General features: G+C 38.9%; 1 protein-coding gene across 1 annotated transcript in view; it reads right to left on the bottom strand.

Moving 5' to 3' along the window:
* MAN1A2 (mannosidase alpha class 1A member 2) overlaps nt 1-19,468 on the bottom strand; it is a 146,446-nt gene that overhangs the window by 27,329 nt on the left and 99,649 nt on the right. Inside the window, exons 7-8 of the mRNA XM_086478369.1 lie at nt 17,840-17,963; nt 17,335-17,428 (exon numbers count right to left, since the gene is read on the bottom strand). Of these exons, the coding sequence (XP_086334495.1) occupies nt 17,335-17,428; nt 17,840-17,963 (218 nt within the window). The remainder of the gene's footprint in view (nt 1-17,334; nt 17,429-17,839; nt 17,964-19,468) is intronic.

Genomic DNA, 19,468 nt, shown 5'->3' on the forward strand with positions numbered 1-19,468 from the left:
TGCCTGCCTATGAACTGCCATAAGCTACACAGAATCCAATCTTTCCAGGAGATTTTTCTTTCAAACAAGGTAGTTACTTAACAGACTAATGAATTTCTCAAAGGAAATGTTTTTATTTAAATTATTTCAGTTAAAAGGGAGGTAAATTGCCTTTGCAGTGTACAACACAAGCCCTGCTCTGTTCCACCATGAAGCAGTGGCACAGAGCAGACTTGCAGAGCCTCACCATGTGCTACAGGGTAAGGCTGCTTGAGTACTAGAATTCATCACCACATAAACTGGACTTGCGAAAACGCAAATTTTTTTTTTGTCACCGATTTTTTTCTTCTTGCCTTTCACAAGTAGAGTCATTGCTATTCTGTGCTGTCAGACCACATGAGAAAGAACTACCTACATTTCTTTCTGGGTGAACTATCACACACCCCCACAAAAACCCTACTGATGGTCTGACTCAGTCTTGGAGCTCCTGTTCCAACCACAGTAAGCACTCCTTCAGTACATCCTTCATTCAAAAAGCAGTACACTCTATGAGATTTAATAAGTGACTCTAACCACAACCTTTTATTTCCCAACATTACAGCTCCCAAAACGCTGGCATCAGAACAGACTTAAGTCTGCTGAAGCTAGGTGGAAGAAATGTTTAAGACAACTTTGTCACAATGCCAGAAATTCCCTGCCCTAAGTCATGCAAGTTCCCTTCTTCTGCATGAAAAAAAGAAAAGATAGGATACTTCCTTTTCCAAAGTACCTCAAAAAAGTAGTATTATTCACAGTCTTTCTGGGATAAAGGTGTAAAAGAGGCTGGAGCTCTCCTCCTGTTCTCTTTTCCTCCAAGCACTGTCCTGCCCCAGCATGTCTACTTGTCTTTGAAGATGTGATTAGGAGGTAAGAGGTGGTAGATGCTTTAACCCTAACTCTTCTAGCTGCCTCTTGACTCCTCTTCTGCTTACCAATGGATTTACAAACAAAGGATGGAGCAAGTGGAAAGTCTGTAGCTTTCCTATTTGATTTCAGGTGTTGAATTTGGGGCAAATTACTTCATGCCCTTCTCTCACATCTCAGTATCTCCTAGACAGCCTTTTCACACACAGCTACCTGGTGATTTAACTAGAAACAATGAGTTTTCATAAGCTTTCTAGCTCTGAGCTGTAAGATGGCATTCAGGTCACGAGTCACTTTGTTCCACAAACGCAAAGGCTAGAAATTACTCCTTCAATGCACAATTAGTCTTAAGCAGACACGAGAACTAAGGGTCTGTGGTTTTCAGAAAAAACCCAAACCACCTCAAGACTTCAAAGTTACAACTCATGTCAGCAATACTCAAGGACTGTCTTCACAAGAGATACAGTTTAAAACTACTTCTGTTAACCTGCTGCCTCCTCCCCAGCTGAGCTCTGCCACTTGAGTCAGTGCTGCTCCTCTGCCAGATTTCTTTCACAGATGCACTCAATCCCCCAACCATGACACGGTTGCTGAACCCTCAGCAGGGCTCATCTTGTAGCAGGTCCATCTGGTTTGGGGCAGGAAAGAGCAAGAAGATGAGTGGAAACAGTTTATTTGCTAGAGAGAAATCCACATTCCAGGTGAGTTTCCAAAGTCAAGTATCAGAAACACATCCCACTTCACATCTAGTTTTTCAGGCAGCCATTTGAGAACTGTCTTTCTCTCCTGTCAGCACCTCTTCTCCTCCTCCGCATTGCTTCTCATCTTAGATGAAAGTACAGAGAACACAGGAACCAGTAGCATTGGGATACACAGGACTCCGAGCCATCCCCTAGACAGCCTTTTTTGCACTTTCTTCACGCGTTCAGAGAACTGAGCTGCACAAGCCTCTCCAATACAGATCCTCCCACTCAGCAAGTGAGAAGCAAGCACAGTAAGGCTAATGGCTTCTGAAGGCCTTGCAGCTCCCAGCAGCAGTGTTTTCTTTATTCCCATTTTGCAGGCCTCACTCCAACTCTCAACTACTAGGTGCTTTCAAGGCTCCTCTCATTAAACAGGGGGCTATTCCATTCCCCAGCTGATGCCTTTCACAGTCGGACCAGAGGGCAGACCTGTCAGAAAGGGCAAACTGATTCCGTTCCTTCTCTTCAGCAGCAGGAAAGGGACAGATGAAATATTTTTGGTGGTCACACATGGCAAGACACATAGAAGGGAAGCAGTATTTCAAGGGCGCTGACTGCATTGAGATACAGCTATCTTTATTTCCCTGACACCTCCCATCTGCAAAAAAAAAACAGCCAAAAGAAGGTGGAAGTGAAACGGAGGCCACCGCAGCAGCTGAACTGAGGTTTAAGCACAGCAAGCTTTCCAACTTCTGCATTAACTGCACCCTGGCAAGATCGTCTTCAGGTCTTCTGCTAGTGTCAGAAGGTTTTATTAAAGCAGAATTTCCTGCGTTTTGTGTAAGGACTATAACCAGACACGACTGAAAGTTAAAACACTTTTTCTGACAGATTGTGGAACTTTGACAACTTGCTCTCATCTAGAGTGGAAGCGCTAAAGAAATATTTTTCAAGGTTTCTTTGCAAATATATAGCTAGTGAAAACCATAGATTTAGGTCATCACATATAATTCTCTCCTAAGAGAGAACCTCCCTACCCAAGCTTATCATCAGAAGGTCCACGGTGGTTATCACTCTCTTCTGCTACTTGAGCTACAGCTCAGATGACTTCAGAGATTTCACTCAGCTCAAATCAAAATCGTTTGCCCATAAAAATGTTTTGCACATAAAATATTTGGAAGTCTTTCAATTGTCCCTAAACTTGCACGTCAATCCAGAGTACTAAAAAGGAACAACTCGTGATTTGAATAACTGAGTATTCAACAGCATCTTGGCACTGGGTACTCTTCAGTAGACAGCTGTGAAAATAAGTATTAAGTTTAACATGTTCAAAAGTATTTTGCAAATCTAAAAATTGATTTAATTTTTCATATATTTGGTCTAAAAGAATTAGTTAATTAGCTCTATGTCATCTAAAGGTTTTTGCTGTGAAGAAGTGTTTCACAGTGAAATCCTGAAGTAAAATTCTTTCCAGATTAAGACAAATATAGCAAAAAGAACAGAAGTATGAGGGCATATCGAATACGGCAGAAGCCACATATTCTGTTCAACGACATGTGTACGTTTTTAGAACATTCATTCCTTCCAATCAAGATAAATTAAGACATTTTCTTCATTGCCATTTTTTCAAATGTAGGCCCAGATGACTGGGTAACCATAAAAGGATTCCAGTCAAGGATTCCTTGGGAAGTCTTCCTTTACGCTAAAAGGCATAGTAGCTGCAGTTGCAAAGAGTAACTAACTATTCCAAACAAAAACAACTACAAAAAGCCCTATATTTTTTCTGGTTTGTCACACACTTGAAAGCAGGTTGTGTGCAAACTTGTACAGTCAGTCTCTTTGTAGGCTTTCTCCTTGACAGAAAGAGCCAAATAAAATCTTAATAGAAAGACAATGATACTTACAGTTCATAGCAACATTTTTGCGCAGATACTTAAAAAAGATTTGCATTGTGTTAAATATTGGCATTTTTCTTCTTAATAAACAGCACACAATTGAAAAAAACCCTATCAATTTCTTAGCAATATTTTAATGAGTTTCTAATTTGTTGATAAAAGAAGATCTATATTTAGTCAAATACTGTGTCTCAGCTAATAGTTCCAAAATCACATGCACCTCTTTCCCATAGACTGAGTGGAGGACCTTTTTTCAAATTCTCACACGATCATTATCTAATGTTTCTAAAGCTAGTTTCACTCCAAATAACCTTATTTGTATCAGGAATCCATTAGCATACTGCTGAAACAGTCTCCTCTGACAAGAACCAGGGCAATTATTTCACAGCAGACCACAGAAATACATAGCAGATCAGAAAGGAGCATACATGCAATCTAACTGAAATGACAATGAATCTCAGCTTGAGATAGAAGAGAAGGGTCTGTGGCTCTGTGGTGATTCCATTCTCTGTAAGTGAAATTGTTTCTTTACAAATCTGGGGAGATAAACTTGTTTTTCCTCAGGTAGCTCTTTAGGGTGCAGGCAGCAGGGTTCCCTCTCCTCAATTACAGCTGTGGCACTGTGACAGATCTGGCTGTTCTTCCTCTCCAGGCCTAATTTTTTGGGATGGTAGTAGATAATAGGGATACTAGGCATTCACATAGCTCATTCTCCTTTCTCATACCCAGATCTACCTAATGGCTGTAAATAACATCCTCCACAGCAAGCCAGTTTCTAAATGAATGACAGTGGTTCCCAAGAACACGGTTATGGCATCAGACTGCAAATTACAAATGTGTGCCATTTCCTTTTGTTTACAGGGCGAGTTTGGTTCAGTGAACAATAAAATATTTTCCACAACAACTGAAAGCCCCCTAAAGATAACATTAATAACAAAACCTGCTGTAATGAAAGTCTACCTGCTCTGCAGAGCAAACTTGAGATGTGTAAATTATTTTTAAGCAGATGGCTTTAAGCAGTTAACAGCAGCTTAATGAGGCAAATTAAAAACAGTTAATTATTTGCTAAACCCTCTCTGCTTTGTGCCTTAATTGTTCAATTGTCATATCTTGGCAACGAGCAGGAATAAAGAAAGAAGCCAGGCATTGTTTTAAAAGCAGCACGTCATGCCAGAACTAATGCTGCAGTCACAACACCTGAGGGTGAGGCTTCATGTTACCCGTAAGCAGATGGGTAGCGAGCCGCTGCCCCTTCCTGACCCCAGGACATGTCCTCCCATCCTTCCATGGTGTCCATAAAGCTTACGCATCATTTACTGCACACAGAATGAAAAAGATGAAATAAAATGCTGAGCAGAAGTATGTTTAGCATGCACAGGCTGCTGTGCTGAAAAGCAGTACGGTAAGATAACATTCTACCAGTACATAAGCAGAAGCAGGTAGAGATGAGAATCAACTACACTGACAGTATTTTTAATTCACGATTTTGCAACTACAACACTGATTTAATATTTTTAGGTACAGATAGCTAGAGAACAACAAGGCAAAGAATTAGAAATTTGGCAATATGCAAAAGAAACTCAAGTCTTACAACTGGAATTGATAGTTCTGACTCTAAAGTAAAGGAAAAGTAATTTAAACCTGCCTACAGGTTTACAGGCTATACCCAATAGACTGGAAACACCAAGATGAACAAACTACTGATTAATTTCAACCAAAAGAGGAGTAGTACAGAACTACTTTGCAACAAAAGAACAAAGTAGTAAGAACGGAGGCTGATTTTCCTTAAGGATCATGAACGCTATGTCTTTGTCAAAGTGCTATTGTAATGTCAGGGAAGCAGTTCAAGAGCAGAAAAGATACACGACCAGGAGGGTGTAGTGAAGTGATTAAGCTAATATTAACTTTCATTAAGAAATCCACACACTCCATCACCATTAGTTGTTCTGGGTACCAATGGGCTTTACACTGCAGAAGCCCTCTTTCTCTGCGTAGTAAACTTTTGAAGAATTGCTTTTCTGTTTGTCTTCAGAGTGGCTCTGATTAAATTTCAGTTCAATCTTTACTTCATGTAGTTTGGCTTAGGGCCCCTCAGCTGCTCTGAATAGGTGCAAGCTCCCTTTCTAATCCTTTAATCCAGAAAGCTGAGGCCCTGGAAATTGCAGCTGCTGCAATTCACAGTGGAAATTCAACCTAAGGATGCCATAAGCCATAGTGGATGGCTTAAAAGTGCCATCACTTGTAATTTAACTGCAGCAGAGGCAGCCCTGATAAAAGGAGGTGGAGGTGCAATTTTTAGTCAGCTATGAATCATTTATCACTAAGGAATGCATAACCAGAATGAGAATTTTTCTGAAAACATGCAGGTTATCACATAACAACTACATTCAAAGAATAGGTTGCAAAGCCAAGGCATTTATAAATTAGGAGATAGCTGAACAGATATTCTTCTCGTTCTACTGTCTGGTGCCACAACAGATTCAAACAACATGAAAAACCTTTCTCAGCTCCTTCCAACCTGGAGATGTGTGATCACGCCTGCTTAGCATGCATAACTCTAGAGAACATGGCAGCTGAACTCTAAATACTCCATATGGATAAAGTAGACATGAATATTTTTCAAAGGCTTAAAAAAATATGGATTTTTTTTCCTCAAGCAGTCCTGAAACAAGTAATTCACACAGTATTTCATATCCAAAACATGATGGTTCTCGAGTTTAACTTTACACTTAAACAAAACAAACTTTAATCTGGGTAGGAAGGCATTCCACCTCTAGCTTCATTTAGAAATGGCTGAAGTATTTTTGTCAAAGCTGTTTAAAAAACCCCAACAAAACAGCTTGAGGCAGACACAGTATTCCAGTTGGAAGAGCTAAAGTTTGGCAGCCACAAGAAACCGAAAACACAATCACTTAATAGAAAGTGTTGAGCAACCTTAATTCTAAGTGTTACCAGTTTCTTGTATAATAAAATTAAGCAAAATGACTTCCTAGAACTGTAGTGATTATCATACTAAAGATTAAAATTCTCCATCTTGCATAATTCAAGTGTGTGCAAAGACAATAGAAACAATTTGAACAGTCCAGCAAGTACAACTAGCCCAACTAATACACATATTTAAGTAACTCATGTTGTTAGAATCAAAATGCATCTTCAAATTGTATGTAGTTTATGATTCTGTAATGTCAAAGGAGTATCCTAATTTGGTATCTTACAAAGCTCCCCTTTCACACTCAGGAATTCACAGCTGAAACAAATATTTTCCATTTTGTATTCAAACTTCCCTGGAACTTCAAAACATTCCAGCTATTAATTAAACCTGCACATCAGTGCTTTAACTGAAAAGTAAAGTGGCCTTTTACCACCTGAAGTTGTCTTTTCGAGATTATTACACTCACCAGAGCCAGTCAAATTAAGCATACCCACCTCTCTGCCAAGTTTGGAGTCAAGTGTAAAAATCCCACCTGCGCTGGCAGCTTTAATTAAGCTGCTGGAATTTGCAATGGATTGATGGGAAGTCAGGTACATGTTTACCTCTGACAACTTTTTTTTTTTAACCTGACAAGGTGGCTGTAAAAAACAGCTAAGGGGTGGTAACACCATCTGCTACAAACAATACTGCTGTACGTATGTGTCCACAACCCAAAGAGTCCCTTTTGAGTAAGAGTTTCTACATAGGGGGATTGACAAGCTCTTAAGGTCATTGCAACCTTTAGTTTATTCACCTTAGTCTTCCTAGAAGATCTAAACTGTCCTCCTACAGATTAAAACCAAGAAAATTGGAGAAAGAAAACCTTTATTAGATTAAATCTAGCCCAACAGTCATCTGTGCAAAATTAGCTGGCAAAATCACTGTCAACAACTTCACCCTCTCCCTTCAAGCTGTATCAAGACCACAGCAGTTTACATACTTATGTACGTACATGTGTACATATATCACATGAATCACATGAATGCTGACAGTCAAGAGAGATTCAAAGAAGCAACAAAAGACAATCCCTGGTTTTGATGTACTTATGGATTACACCACCTGCAGTATAAATACAGGCTACTCTGCGTGTTTCCTTCTCCTAGGCTTGTGTCTATGTATCTCTTATTTTTCTTCTTATGACAGATGCCTGAAACAGCACACACAGCTAGCTGAAGTTTTGGTCACTGTGTAGGTGCTAGGAAATTGTGCTGATTGTAAGACATGCTCTATGACTAGGACTGAGCTACCAGCTACCACATCTATGTTTGGACTGCATTCATCATCATCCATCTCTTACTTTTGACCATATAGACCAAAATGCACTAGTGGGATCTGCAATCAAAGATCAGCTGTTTTTACGCAGATCTCCAAGACGAGATGGTATTTTACTTTGCTGCTACAGGACAGTCCAGCTCCCAGTGAAACTTCAGAATTAAAAGATCACGTCAGGAAGATACATTCAACATCCACTGAACAAAACTATAGACCCTCTCCCCTCAATGTCACCAAACTGGAAATGTTTCTCATGCGACCACCAGAAGGTACATCTCCACATATAACTCAAAATACGAAGTCTCACATACTGAAGACAGAATGAAAAGAAACAGTCTCTCATGTACCATCTAAATCTATTAACGGTCTAGAGAACAACATCAAGATACACAGCTAGGTGCACAGCCTTCAACAACTGATACAGAAGGAACAAAATAAAAACAAGTAACTGTAATAAAGCTGTAAAAAATTTGTAATTGGACTCTGGTAGGCTTCCCTTTGGTAAGAAATGAGTAAGTCAAGAGTGGTTCAAAAATACAGTTTAGGTACACAGAGATCCTATTACAAAAATCGATTATTAAAGAAATAACAAGATTCCACAGGAGCTCAAACTTTAAAAACTCACAGAGCATGCGTTAAAGGATACCTTTTCAGTCCCCCATCATTTTAAGTTAGCTGTCTTCAAAGTCAACAATTTAAACTCTCAAGAATATCAGGCAGTACCCGAAGATGTGTTGGACTCTATTAATACAGATTAATTTACTGAATTCAGTGATGAAAATAAACGTTAAAGCTGTTGCAGAACAGATTTCAAATTCTAGATACTGATGCACTCCCCACCAAGATCATGCTCTAAGAGTACAGTTTGGTGGTACAGTAAAATAAAATATTCACCTCTTTCCATAGCAATGTACGCAAGTACTTTCAAAACCCAGTGACACCACATTCAAACACTTTCTTTAGGAGTTACTTGTAGACACTCCTTTTCAAATGCATCATTCATACAGGTTTAACCTTCCCATAACACTAGAATCTTTAACACACTAAACAAAACTTCTATTTGTTCAGCTTTTTCAGTATCTTGCTCAACAGAACAGCAAAACATCTTAACCTTGTAGACTTATAAAAGCATATTCCCTCTAACGCACAGCTCCGCTCTATTTCATTAAAACAAAGTTTTAACAGATTAACTTGCTCTTGGCTTCTAATGAATACACAAATTTGAATGCAGCCTTTTCTTGGAACACAGTTAATTACATTTGTACATGGTTGTAAAGCAAAAGGGCAAGGGGAATTCCCCAGCAGAGATTATATAAGATTATTTTTTATTCAAAACACATGCATGTTCCTAAATACAGAACAAGAGAGAATGTTTTGGAGAGAAAAACTAAGGACGTCCGCCAAGATAGCAAAGAAGATTAAACAGCAGAGAACCACTCCCACCTCCTCATCTGCAATTGGTACATGCATGCCTTCTGCTGGAAGTCTAGAAATCATGCTGTATTTTTATTTGTTTATAGTGTACTCAACTGAAAGCAGATCTGAAATAAAAAACTCCACCACAATAAATACTTGCATCAATCTCCAAACTAACCATCACATAGATTACGTATCTCCAGTTTATAACTGATGTTCCAACCACAAACTGAAAAAGAAATGTACTTGCTAAATCAAATAAATGTGCAAAGATAAAGTCATGTTGGGAACTACTTCTACAATAGATAAAAGTAATTATTTTAATCCTGCACCATTTCTATTTAAGAGAGAGAAAATCTTTTCCTTATGACAAAGAGAAAAAAAAAATCACCCAAGAATTAAAGCATTAGAAACCATTATCCACAAATCCAAACTGAAGGCAATTATCTGAAGAGTTTTGTAAAACACTTTTTGGAAAACACAGGCTTATTTGACACAATTCCCTTCACTTCCCTTTAGGTTATGGATGTTTTGCCAGCACATGACATTACATCACAATTCAGTTTTTCGTGACTCTTGGTGTTGCTGGTTTCTTAGTCTTGTCTAGAGAACGCAGGGGTATTAACAGATATAATTTAAGAGACTACTCCTGCTAAACAAGGCATCTAGTAAATAAACAATGTAAGGGTGGTGGGGAGAAAATGCAAAGCATCTTCATTGCTGAAGAACACCACTAGCAGCTTCAGATGGCAAAGACAGGAATTTCCCAATACTAGCATCTTTCTCAGTACCCATAACTAGACTATCAACCTGTTAATTTATGCTATAATTATATTTGTATCTGCAACACTTATCTGCAATATTTTTTTAATCTTTTGAAAGACCACTTCATTCTTCAGTATTGTCACTTCACCTTGTAATCTGCAAGGGTTTGAATCTCCCAGATGTAGATGTAAAGGGTTTCTTGCTTAATTTTAACAATGAAAGCCCCAGTAACAGAAATCTGAATAGTGATTGATTTATCAATCTCTGCAGCACCTTTGAAAGCTTGCATTCAACAGAGCCACTCTTCCTATGTATTAGATAGAGCTCATGCTGCCAGGACAGTATCCTTCAGCTGACACGCTGATTATTCTCAGTATTAGCACTCTCACACATAGGGATATGCAGAATGTGAGAGCACCTTCTTCATCAAGTTATCTGAGTAAGGAGTATTCAGTATAAAAGAAATAACAAACAACAAGGAAACTGGTAAATTAAACAGACATTAACAAGCAGGTGGTAACAGACAATAACACAAACCAGAACTCTTCAGCTACTGATTGATGGGCCATTAAAGGAACTACTCAGGCACAGCCACAGAGAGCCAACCAGAACTTTGTCACTGACAAGAGGGAAACATGATTGTCATGAGCATTATAACATATTTGAGGGGGCTTGCAGGACTGTGCAAAATGTATTTACAGGACAGCAGAAAGGGCCTGTGGCTTTAGATAAAACTTACTATGGGCTACTTAGAGCCAAAGGGAGGGAAAGTGAAGGATCAGGCTGGATTGGGGAGGAATGAGCAAGGGAAAAATGGAGAGGAGATGGCTTAAAAGGGTCTGGTAGCACATAAACAGGCTAGAGATCACCATGCTTGTCTGTCTGAGCCCTGCACCCTACCAGCACAGCCTGCCTTATCTTCTTATTAAATTCTTTATTTCTGCGTGTAATCCCATTCACTATCCTATGTGTGAGTACTGTAAGTTGTAAACATCAGCAGCTGGAGAAGAGGCCATGGCTCACAGAACATGCAGGTCTATGTGCCAACACGCGGAGAGCACGGCATGCAAGAGAGGTCTGGGTGCCTGTGACTGGAGGGACTGGGATGAATGTTGCAAGGTCAGATTGCCAGCAACTGGGGAAAGAGGCTGCAGGTCACAGGGGCAGGTAGGTCCAGGTGGTAGCAGCTGGAGAAAAGACAGTGGGTCACAGGGCCCTAGGTTTATGTGGCAGCAGCTGGAAACACTTGTGTGTGTCTGTTTTTTCCAGTGAATTTAATCCTGAGCAAATGTGTGTATGTTGAATTCATTAGCAAACTTCAAGATGGATGAGCTGGTGAGTAGGACGATGGCATTCTTGGTAGCAGATGGCTGCATAAGGGGTCCAGGGTTCAAGCACAGGACTGAGAGCCTTTGATAATATTTGAAGGATCTGTGAGGGTGAGGGCACTTGTGAAGACTGTACGAGTGCATGCATTTCAGACTGAACATCAGGAGAAGGAGCAAGACCTTGCTCCCCATACGTATGCTTTATGTGAACTATGGCAGTACTATGTGTGGGTGCTACAAAGGCAGTGCTGCTGGTGGCAGTCTGTGTGGGCAGCTACATTAGTGTCCTCTTATTGTACGTGTGCACCTCTCTAGGATCTTCAGCCTTGCTACTGGCCGAATCTCCAAATGGGAACAGCACCAGCCACATCCATCAGACTGGGATGGAGAGACCTGTACCTGGCTGGGTTTCAATAGCTAGGAAGGAGAATCCCCAGGTCTCTGACCATGCTGGATGCAGCGGCTTTCTGAACATCTTTAACAAAGTGCATTACAAACATCTAGATTAAATTTACTTTCAATTTTCCTTTAAATACTGACAAATATAGACAGATGGTGCTATGCATTTGATACGATGTCATACCACAAATGAAAATACACATGGTTTGTCTATTACTTGCAAGAGTTTAAATGAAGCAGTTCAGCTGATTACCTAGCTCAGCCCAAGAGCATTAGCCTAAAATCAGCTGCACAAGCAGGTATAAAAATTTAGGAATATTCACCCAATTGCACTGATTTAATGAAAATAATTTAAAATTGTTTTTATTGCTTTTCCTACCTGTGAAAATTGCACTGTTTTAACAGAAGTGTAAATCTAATCCAAATTAATTAAGTCTTCTCTAAATAGTATTTTTAAATTAAAAGTGCTTGGTTTGGTTTAATTTAAGCATTTATTGTTGAAAATGAAAGACCACCTGAAGAACCACATCCACAAAGGCATTTACTTTTGTTTATTTAAAGGCTAGTCTACAGCACAAGCAACTGGGAAACAGAGGTATAAATTTCTCCTGTTTAGTCACCTTGGTTGCACCCCTACTTCATCTGTAGCAGCAGATTCAGGGAACTGCAAAGGGAGAATGTCACCAAAAAGTGCTAAGGCAGTGTCTGTGTAACGAGGCAGGCTAAATACCTGTGTGAATTCTCTTATTTGTCTTTAGAAGCTAGTCATCACTTTATACAGAGGCTAGTCACCACTCTGTACATGAAAACCAGTATTAAATTTAGTACATTAAATACACATACATGGACCGATGTGACACTGTTGGCGAGTCCTTGAAAACGTGCTTACGGAAACTGAAACCCCAAGGCCAAAGTATTGTAAATCACTTGTTCCTACTGGATCATCATCTTCGTCCATAAACAAAAATTGAATCTGTCAACATTCCTGTGAGCATTATAGCTCTGCCTTCTTGCAAAAGCCCCAGTGAGATGAACCCATTAAATAGCTCTGTCACGCCGCTCATGCTGTAACAATACCTGCACACTGCAAGCTGAAACACAAATATTTGGCCTACACATGACATCATTTTCCTTCTCCTGGGTATAATGAACTCCATTCCTGCTACACAGCAGTAAAAGTCCAGTCATGCACAGCTGTATTATGAAGCATTTCCACTGGAAAGCATGGAGATTTAGCAGTGAGCAGTAAGCCATCCACCCAGTTTTACAACTGGGTTTTATGGCATTCAAATGGAAAGAAATGATGCGATGGAACTGTAGTCTCCGTGCAGCCCTGCCTCCTGCGGTCCCGAGCCCTGGCTGCCACTGCTTCATGAGGCAGGCAGAAAAAGAAAGAAGGTAATCTGCCACCAGAACCATTCTTCAAGTGCTATGTAAAATGCATTACATGCACATGGAAATTTACATTCATAAAAATGTAAACATTACAAAGACATGGCTATAGGTTAGATTCATGTCACAGTACATGACTCTCCTCTCTCTCCAACTTGTTAAGAACCTGGAAGCCATAGTCACACCCTTCTTGATGAAACCACAATTACTAATTCACTAGCAAGTTACCTCACCGATGATACCTTTTTTAGGTATTTGTAACAGAAACATTGACATATCTTTGTAAGCACCAGCAGAAGCTGCAGGACAAGGAGCAAAAAGGACGGTCTGTATGTCACAGGGCACTGTCCCCCGAACACCATTCCCCAGCAGTGAAACTGCAGAACATGCTGTTTATATTGGGATCAAAAGGCCTGCACTCTGATAAATCAAACCACACAGCAGAAATGACTCCTCAGACCTGCGTCCCAACATCAGAAGGATGGCCACAAGGTTGCAGCGTATTACATACACCATTCCCCTTCCCCTAACCCAAGAAGAGAAGAGACCACATACATATATTTTAAGCATACATTTAAATGAGGAAAAACAGACAACACACAGTAACATGCCCTCAGATCTATGGAGGCTAAAGACAGAAATATTCTGAGGCATAGAAAAAATCCATAATAATTGCTGAACCCTAAAAGGCCTGAAAGATATGTCTAAAAACTAGCTCATCGTCATCATTCAAGAACCCTAGATATGTGAAGAGGACTGGATAACAGTGTCCCTTTTTCTTCAAGTCCGGACAACTTGGACATGTCTTGGTACCTCTGAGTATGAGTGAATTAAACTTAGAAGGAAATGAGAGCAGGCAAAAATGAGCTGGCCTAATGACTCTGTAAACAAATAAATATCACCTTCCCCTTCCATAAAACCTAGCCCTGAATTTTATTACTTTAATTTCCTAACACCAGCAGCTGAGATATAAGCTTCATATTTGTGAATTATATCCAGTTCACAGAAAGTTCTAATGGACAGCATGACATTTAGATTCTGCAAAATCTGAGATTCAAAAAAAGCCAGTCTGTTGTGAGACCTTACATGTATTAAGAAGTTACTTACATGGCAGCATAAATCACTGCACACATCTCTGGAGCAAAGAGGAAAAAGGAAGGATTTCTAAATGTGGTATTTCAAAGGCACATTAGTTGCTCACACTAACATTTAATGCTTGGGATTGCAAGTCAAATAAAGTGGATGAAATCCTTGTGGGGTTTTTGGTTAAAAAAGACAAAATGAGGATGTGCCTAGGCTCCTTGTGCAAATGTCCTCAAGGTATCAAAATACTGTATCAAGGTAGAAGGTATCAAAAATTTTCCACAAAATTCTTGTTGCAAGCAGAGATACATCCAGATTACAGTCCTACGGGGCCACACCAAAGCCACAGTTTAAGTGCTCTCTTTTCTTCCACAAATATGTCTTGCAATAAGAATTGTTTTTAAGTATTCCAGTTTATCTATCAGCCTGTTAGAACAAAATTAAACAGAAAAACACAGAAGTGTATTTTTTTTCTTCTATTCAAATAATATAATTTTTCTCTTTTAAAAAAAAATAAATTAAAAGCTAATGACAAAACATAACTACTGAGAAAACTTGACCTAAATGAATTCTTCCATTATACAGTTTGTTTAATACTCTCTGGATAATCAACTGGTAGTAATAACATTAACTAGTCTGACTGGTATGTGCACAGGACTGATATTTTTATTACTTTGAATAAAGGCACCCACCACTGGAATATACTCACTGGCAGAATGATAGGTATAGAAATAGAAAATAAACCCACCACTAGAGTGATGCTATAATGCAGCTAAATCCCATATTTCTTCACCAGTGTCTTTATCTCTGTATTTATATAGATTCATTTTACCTATTTCACACCCCTCATGAGTTAGTTGGAATACTGTAGAGATTAACAGAAAACCTAACTCGAATTGAGTCAAAAAAGTCTGAGGAAGAAAAAAAAATTATAAAAGGAAGAAAAAAAAAAAAAGACAACCCAGAAAGGTCAGAGTCAAGAATTACATGTATCAGGGCAAATAAAGAGTTCTGAAACAATTCTCAGGAACTATCTGGAGAAACTACTTTGTACAAGCTAAGATGCATCAAACTAAAGGTCACAGCAAAGACCAAAAGGGTAGCTTTCCCAAATGATGAAAGAAAAAAAGTTATGCTTTGGTACTCTTTCCGTTGTCTCAGTCTTTCCAGTACTGAAGTACATAACAAGCCAAAGACAATGCTCTTTGAAATTACCTTCCGAGGAAGACATAAAAGTCTTGCCTGCCCTTAACACCAACAACATGGTAAGTCAGTAACAGTAACCTGGACCCTGGCAGGAGTCCTCTAATGAACTGCAATTTAGTACATGAAGGCATCACCCTTACACAACTGACTTCTGTGATGCAGGATACAACCTCTGCAGGAGAATCAGAGAGAAAATTTCTGTCTAAGACTCAGCTGTTCCAGCTCCTATGTCCAGTGTTTCAGTGCATGCGTACCTTTACTGTGACTTCTTAAATTTCTGCAAATACATTCACTGAAAAGTGACCTATCAGGGATATAACAGACAGTTTCTCATCATTCCATCCTGGTTTGTGGAAGGAAAAACAGCATTATGAAGTCTTGTTATCTTGTCCCCACAAAACTTCTCAAGATAGGTTTACAAAAGCTTGTTGCATTGTCGAGATCTCACAAACACTACCAGAACATCTGTATCTGCATTTAGAAGCTTATTTTCTCAAAAAAAAACCCCAACCATCAAATTCCAGGAAATAAATTTGTGGCTAATGAGTAGCACAGAAAAATTAAAGGCTCTATAAAATTGTATTTCTTTTTATCCTAAGAACTTAAGTCTCAACCTGTAATCCGAAATTTAGTCCCAAATGTATTATCTTTCAAAATTAATTTAAATTGTATGTTTCAGCTCCATTAAACTTCTGCAAAGTTAAAATTTTCACTGTATGTTTATTCTCAATGACCAGGATTATTTTCTTTCCAAGAGCTGCTAATTCTAAGCATTATTATTATAACTGACAAAAAGCCCCTGAAGAACCCTGGTGATACGCCACATTAGACTCCTTTTGATAACAGTAGCAGGAGCAACTGGTTAGGAACAGAAAAAAGCAACAGAAAACATTATTTCAGAACAGTAACATAAAATTGTCTTCTGAATAAATATTAGATAAGTATTTGTATTTGCTCACTTTCATTTTTCTGAATGCACGTTAAATCTAAATTTGTCTGAAGAATTTATCTCATCAATCCATGTGTCCGTCTCAGAAGGTGTCACTATTCACTCAAATATATTAGACACTTCGGAGAGAATTTTGGCTCTAACGATGGGATTAGACAACTCTTTTCACAGTCACTGCAATGACAGCTGCATTCATTTCCCTCAGACTTGAAGTCAGAAGCAAATTCACAGTTTGCAAGCGAGAATATGTTCTGCTGGATATTTACAGCCAACCATTGAAATCCCTGAAACCTGTCAATGATGTCAAACAGGACAGAAATAGATCATATTTCTTGTTTTTCCAAAATAAACTTGCATTCATAAAAGAAACAGGAACAGAAACCTTGAAGAAAAAGACCCTCTTCTATCACACCCACTATGAAAGCACTAAACCACTCAAACTTTTCTTGGAAGAACCACTGCAAGAAAAGGAATCACGTTTGTGTCTCTGTCTTCGTGCTTTATCTCTCCACTTAAACTGTCAGCAACAAAAACATTTTTTTCTTTTCATTATAAAGCCTTTTACTTCTTTAAATAAGAACATGGATAATAGCTGGATCTATAGGGAGGTTCATCATGCCATTTCACATGCCACTAAGCAGAAGAATTGCGTTTATAAATGTCAGTCCCTACCACCAGGTAAAGGGGCTCAAATTTAACCACCACCAACATGCATGACTTCTATGTTACCTTATAGCAATCCACTTACCAGATGGTTTGCAGAACAAAACCAGGAACAAAATCAAAATGAAACTATCTTCAGCCTCATTCTTTATTACTGAAGATTTTATTGACTGACAAAAGTAAGGACAGGCATGAGGTTTGGTAGGAAGCTGCTCTCAGAAAGTACCATAAAAACCAACCTGAGTGACCTCAGAGAAAGTGACAGGCAAAACTTGGTTTCTGGAGATCTCAAGTCTAAGTAATCCTTCTGCACTGCATGTTTTCAAGCAATGCTGTTCGTACCCTACAGAATAATTCTTCTGATCTCCAACTCAGCAACAAAGGAAGAAGTAGAGCTTTAATTAGGAATTAATAAAACAACAGTACTTACGCTGACCCCACCGGCCTGTTCTTGGATTCAAATAATTTGGATAAAGTCCATTAGGACGATCCATTTTTTGAAGTAACTTCCGAATGTGCATGACCTAAATTAAATCAAGAATCAGGATCACCACTGACAACGTTCATCTCTCTCTGCATATAGTTAAATCTAATATTTTTTTTTAGTAGTAAATTTTCTTAATCTGAACCCAGAAGGTTTCTTGAGGGCTTCCTGCAGATTAGTATGTTTATGTTTTTAAAGGACAGCTCCTATAAACATGTTTAAAAATTATGATTTTTTAAATGCATGACAAAAATAAGAAAACTTGTGTTGTCATAAATTTCTACCTGAAAAAGTCACCTTTTGGGTAACAGAAATACAAGTATGAAAACATTTACCTGCTACCAAGAATGCAAACAGAATTCAAAATAGAAAGTACTTCCCCTTTAATGCATTTTATGATTAAATAGTATAAAAGACACTTGTACGATAAAAACCTGAATTTGAGACCCACCTTGTTGTAGTATACAGGGTCCCCTGTCAAATAGCTGAGGTGGACAAATTCCATGTGCAGAGTACCAAACTCAGCAAGGATGCTGCTGCCAGCAGAAGCCCAGCCCCAGTTTCGACCCACACCGCTGAATTCCAATAAATATGCATAAACAAAGGGAGAAAACAACAAAAAAAATCAGAATTACTGTGCACAGCACTAGCAACAACCACCACGGCAAATTAAACAACAGCAAAATATTAACCCATACTTAAGGTTAAAGGACTTGTGGTTTGATTGGTCGGTTGGTTAATTGGTTGGGTCTTTTTGGGAAAAAAGATACCATAACTTCATCAACAAAAAGTCCTGTGATTAAAAGACATAATATCTTGATGTCACAGAAATATAATTAGTTAACACTAGGCCCTCTGTTAAATAAACTGTTATTTATTCATTGTATGTTCCTAAGAACAAGAATCAAAAGCAACTATCAGATAAGATGAGTATAATTCTGGAGATGGCAACATTCGCTTCCTTGTTCTGTCAAACAACTGCTGTGGTCCCTTTACTTGTGTAGGATATGCTTCAAGTCAGCATTAGATGCTACAGTAGGATGGGAGTGGGTCCCATCTGTATCTACATAGAAAACCAGTATGTTTACAGTAGACAGAGTATTATGAGTTCCTCAGGCTCACATAAAGAATCAACAGAAAGCATCACATACCTCCTATCTTTTTCAGTCTAAGGGATAACATCTTGCTAAGTCATAACTCTTAAATTACCTCCGGTTTAATCTAATTTGGAAGTTTTCACCACTCTTCAGGATCAGGTCTTTTAATATCTCAAGTTAACTACATTTTCCTTCTATTTCCTCTCAAAAAAGCTTTCAGTTATGAGTAAGACTACAGTCACTTAGGAATGTCTTCTTACTTTTTTAAATTACAAATTAGAAAGAGGAAATGTAAAGGAAAGTGTTTGTTATGCAGCAGTATTTGTAGCTCTGACCTGACACAGAACACCACGTTTTAAAATACAGTAACCACTGGTTACAGTGTGTAGAGAGACAAAAATCACAGCTTGTCTCAGGGTTTTCTTGATACAGCTCTCATAAAAAGAGAAAATTAAGCACTCCATTATGAATGCAAAAGCTAACAGAACACAAGTCAATAATTTCCAATGTTTCTTTCAGGTCCTGTCTTTTACCTCATGATGAGCATTCTCATATATGCCTGCTACTGTCACTGTTGTCTGGCATGCCAGCCACTATTTTCTGCTGTGATGCTGGCTGGTTCCATACTCTACCAAGAGACTGACACAGTAAATGCATAAACAATACCAGCATGCAGGAAATTTCTGACACTCCAATCCTTTCCCCTCCATCTCCTGCAAATCCTCCTCCCTGGTCCTGCCTTTCCAACTGTGCTCTGATAACCGACTGAAGTGACTGGCCTCTGTGTTTTACTGGTAAGTAGCCATGCATCTACTGCTTGCAGCTTCTTAAACCTCTCCACCTATGTTGCTCGAGCCAGTGAGCCAGGCACCTGTGCTGCCTGAGGAGTATGGCTACCTGGGCCCTTCAAACATACTGGAATCATGGTGCAGGCCTGGATTAAAAGCAAAACTAATAATAAAAAAAACAACTTATGCACAGAA

This window comes from Leptosomus discolor, chromosome 1 (genome assembly GCF_034619465.1).
Source record: "Leptosomus discolor isolate bLepDis1 chromosome 1, bLepDis1.hap2, whole genome shotgun sequence".
In the NCBI taxonomy this organism is placed as follows: domain Eukaryota; kingdom Metazoa; phylum Chordata; class Aves; order Leptosomiformes; family Leptosomidae; genus Leptosomus; species Leptosomus discolor.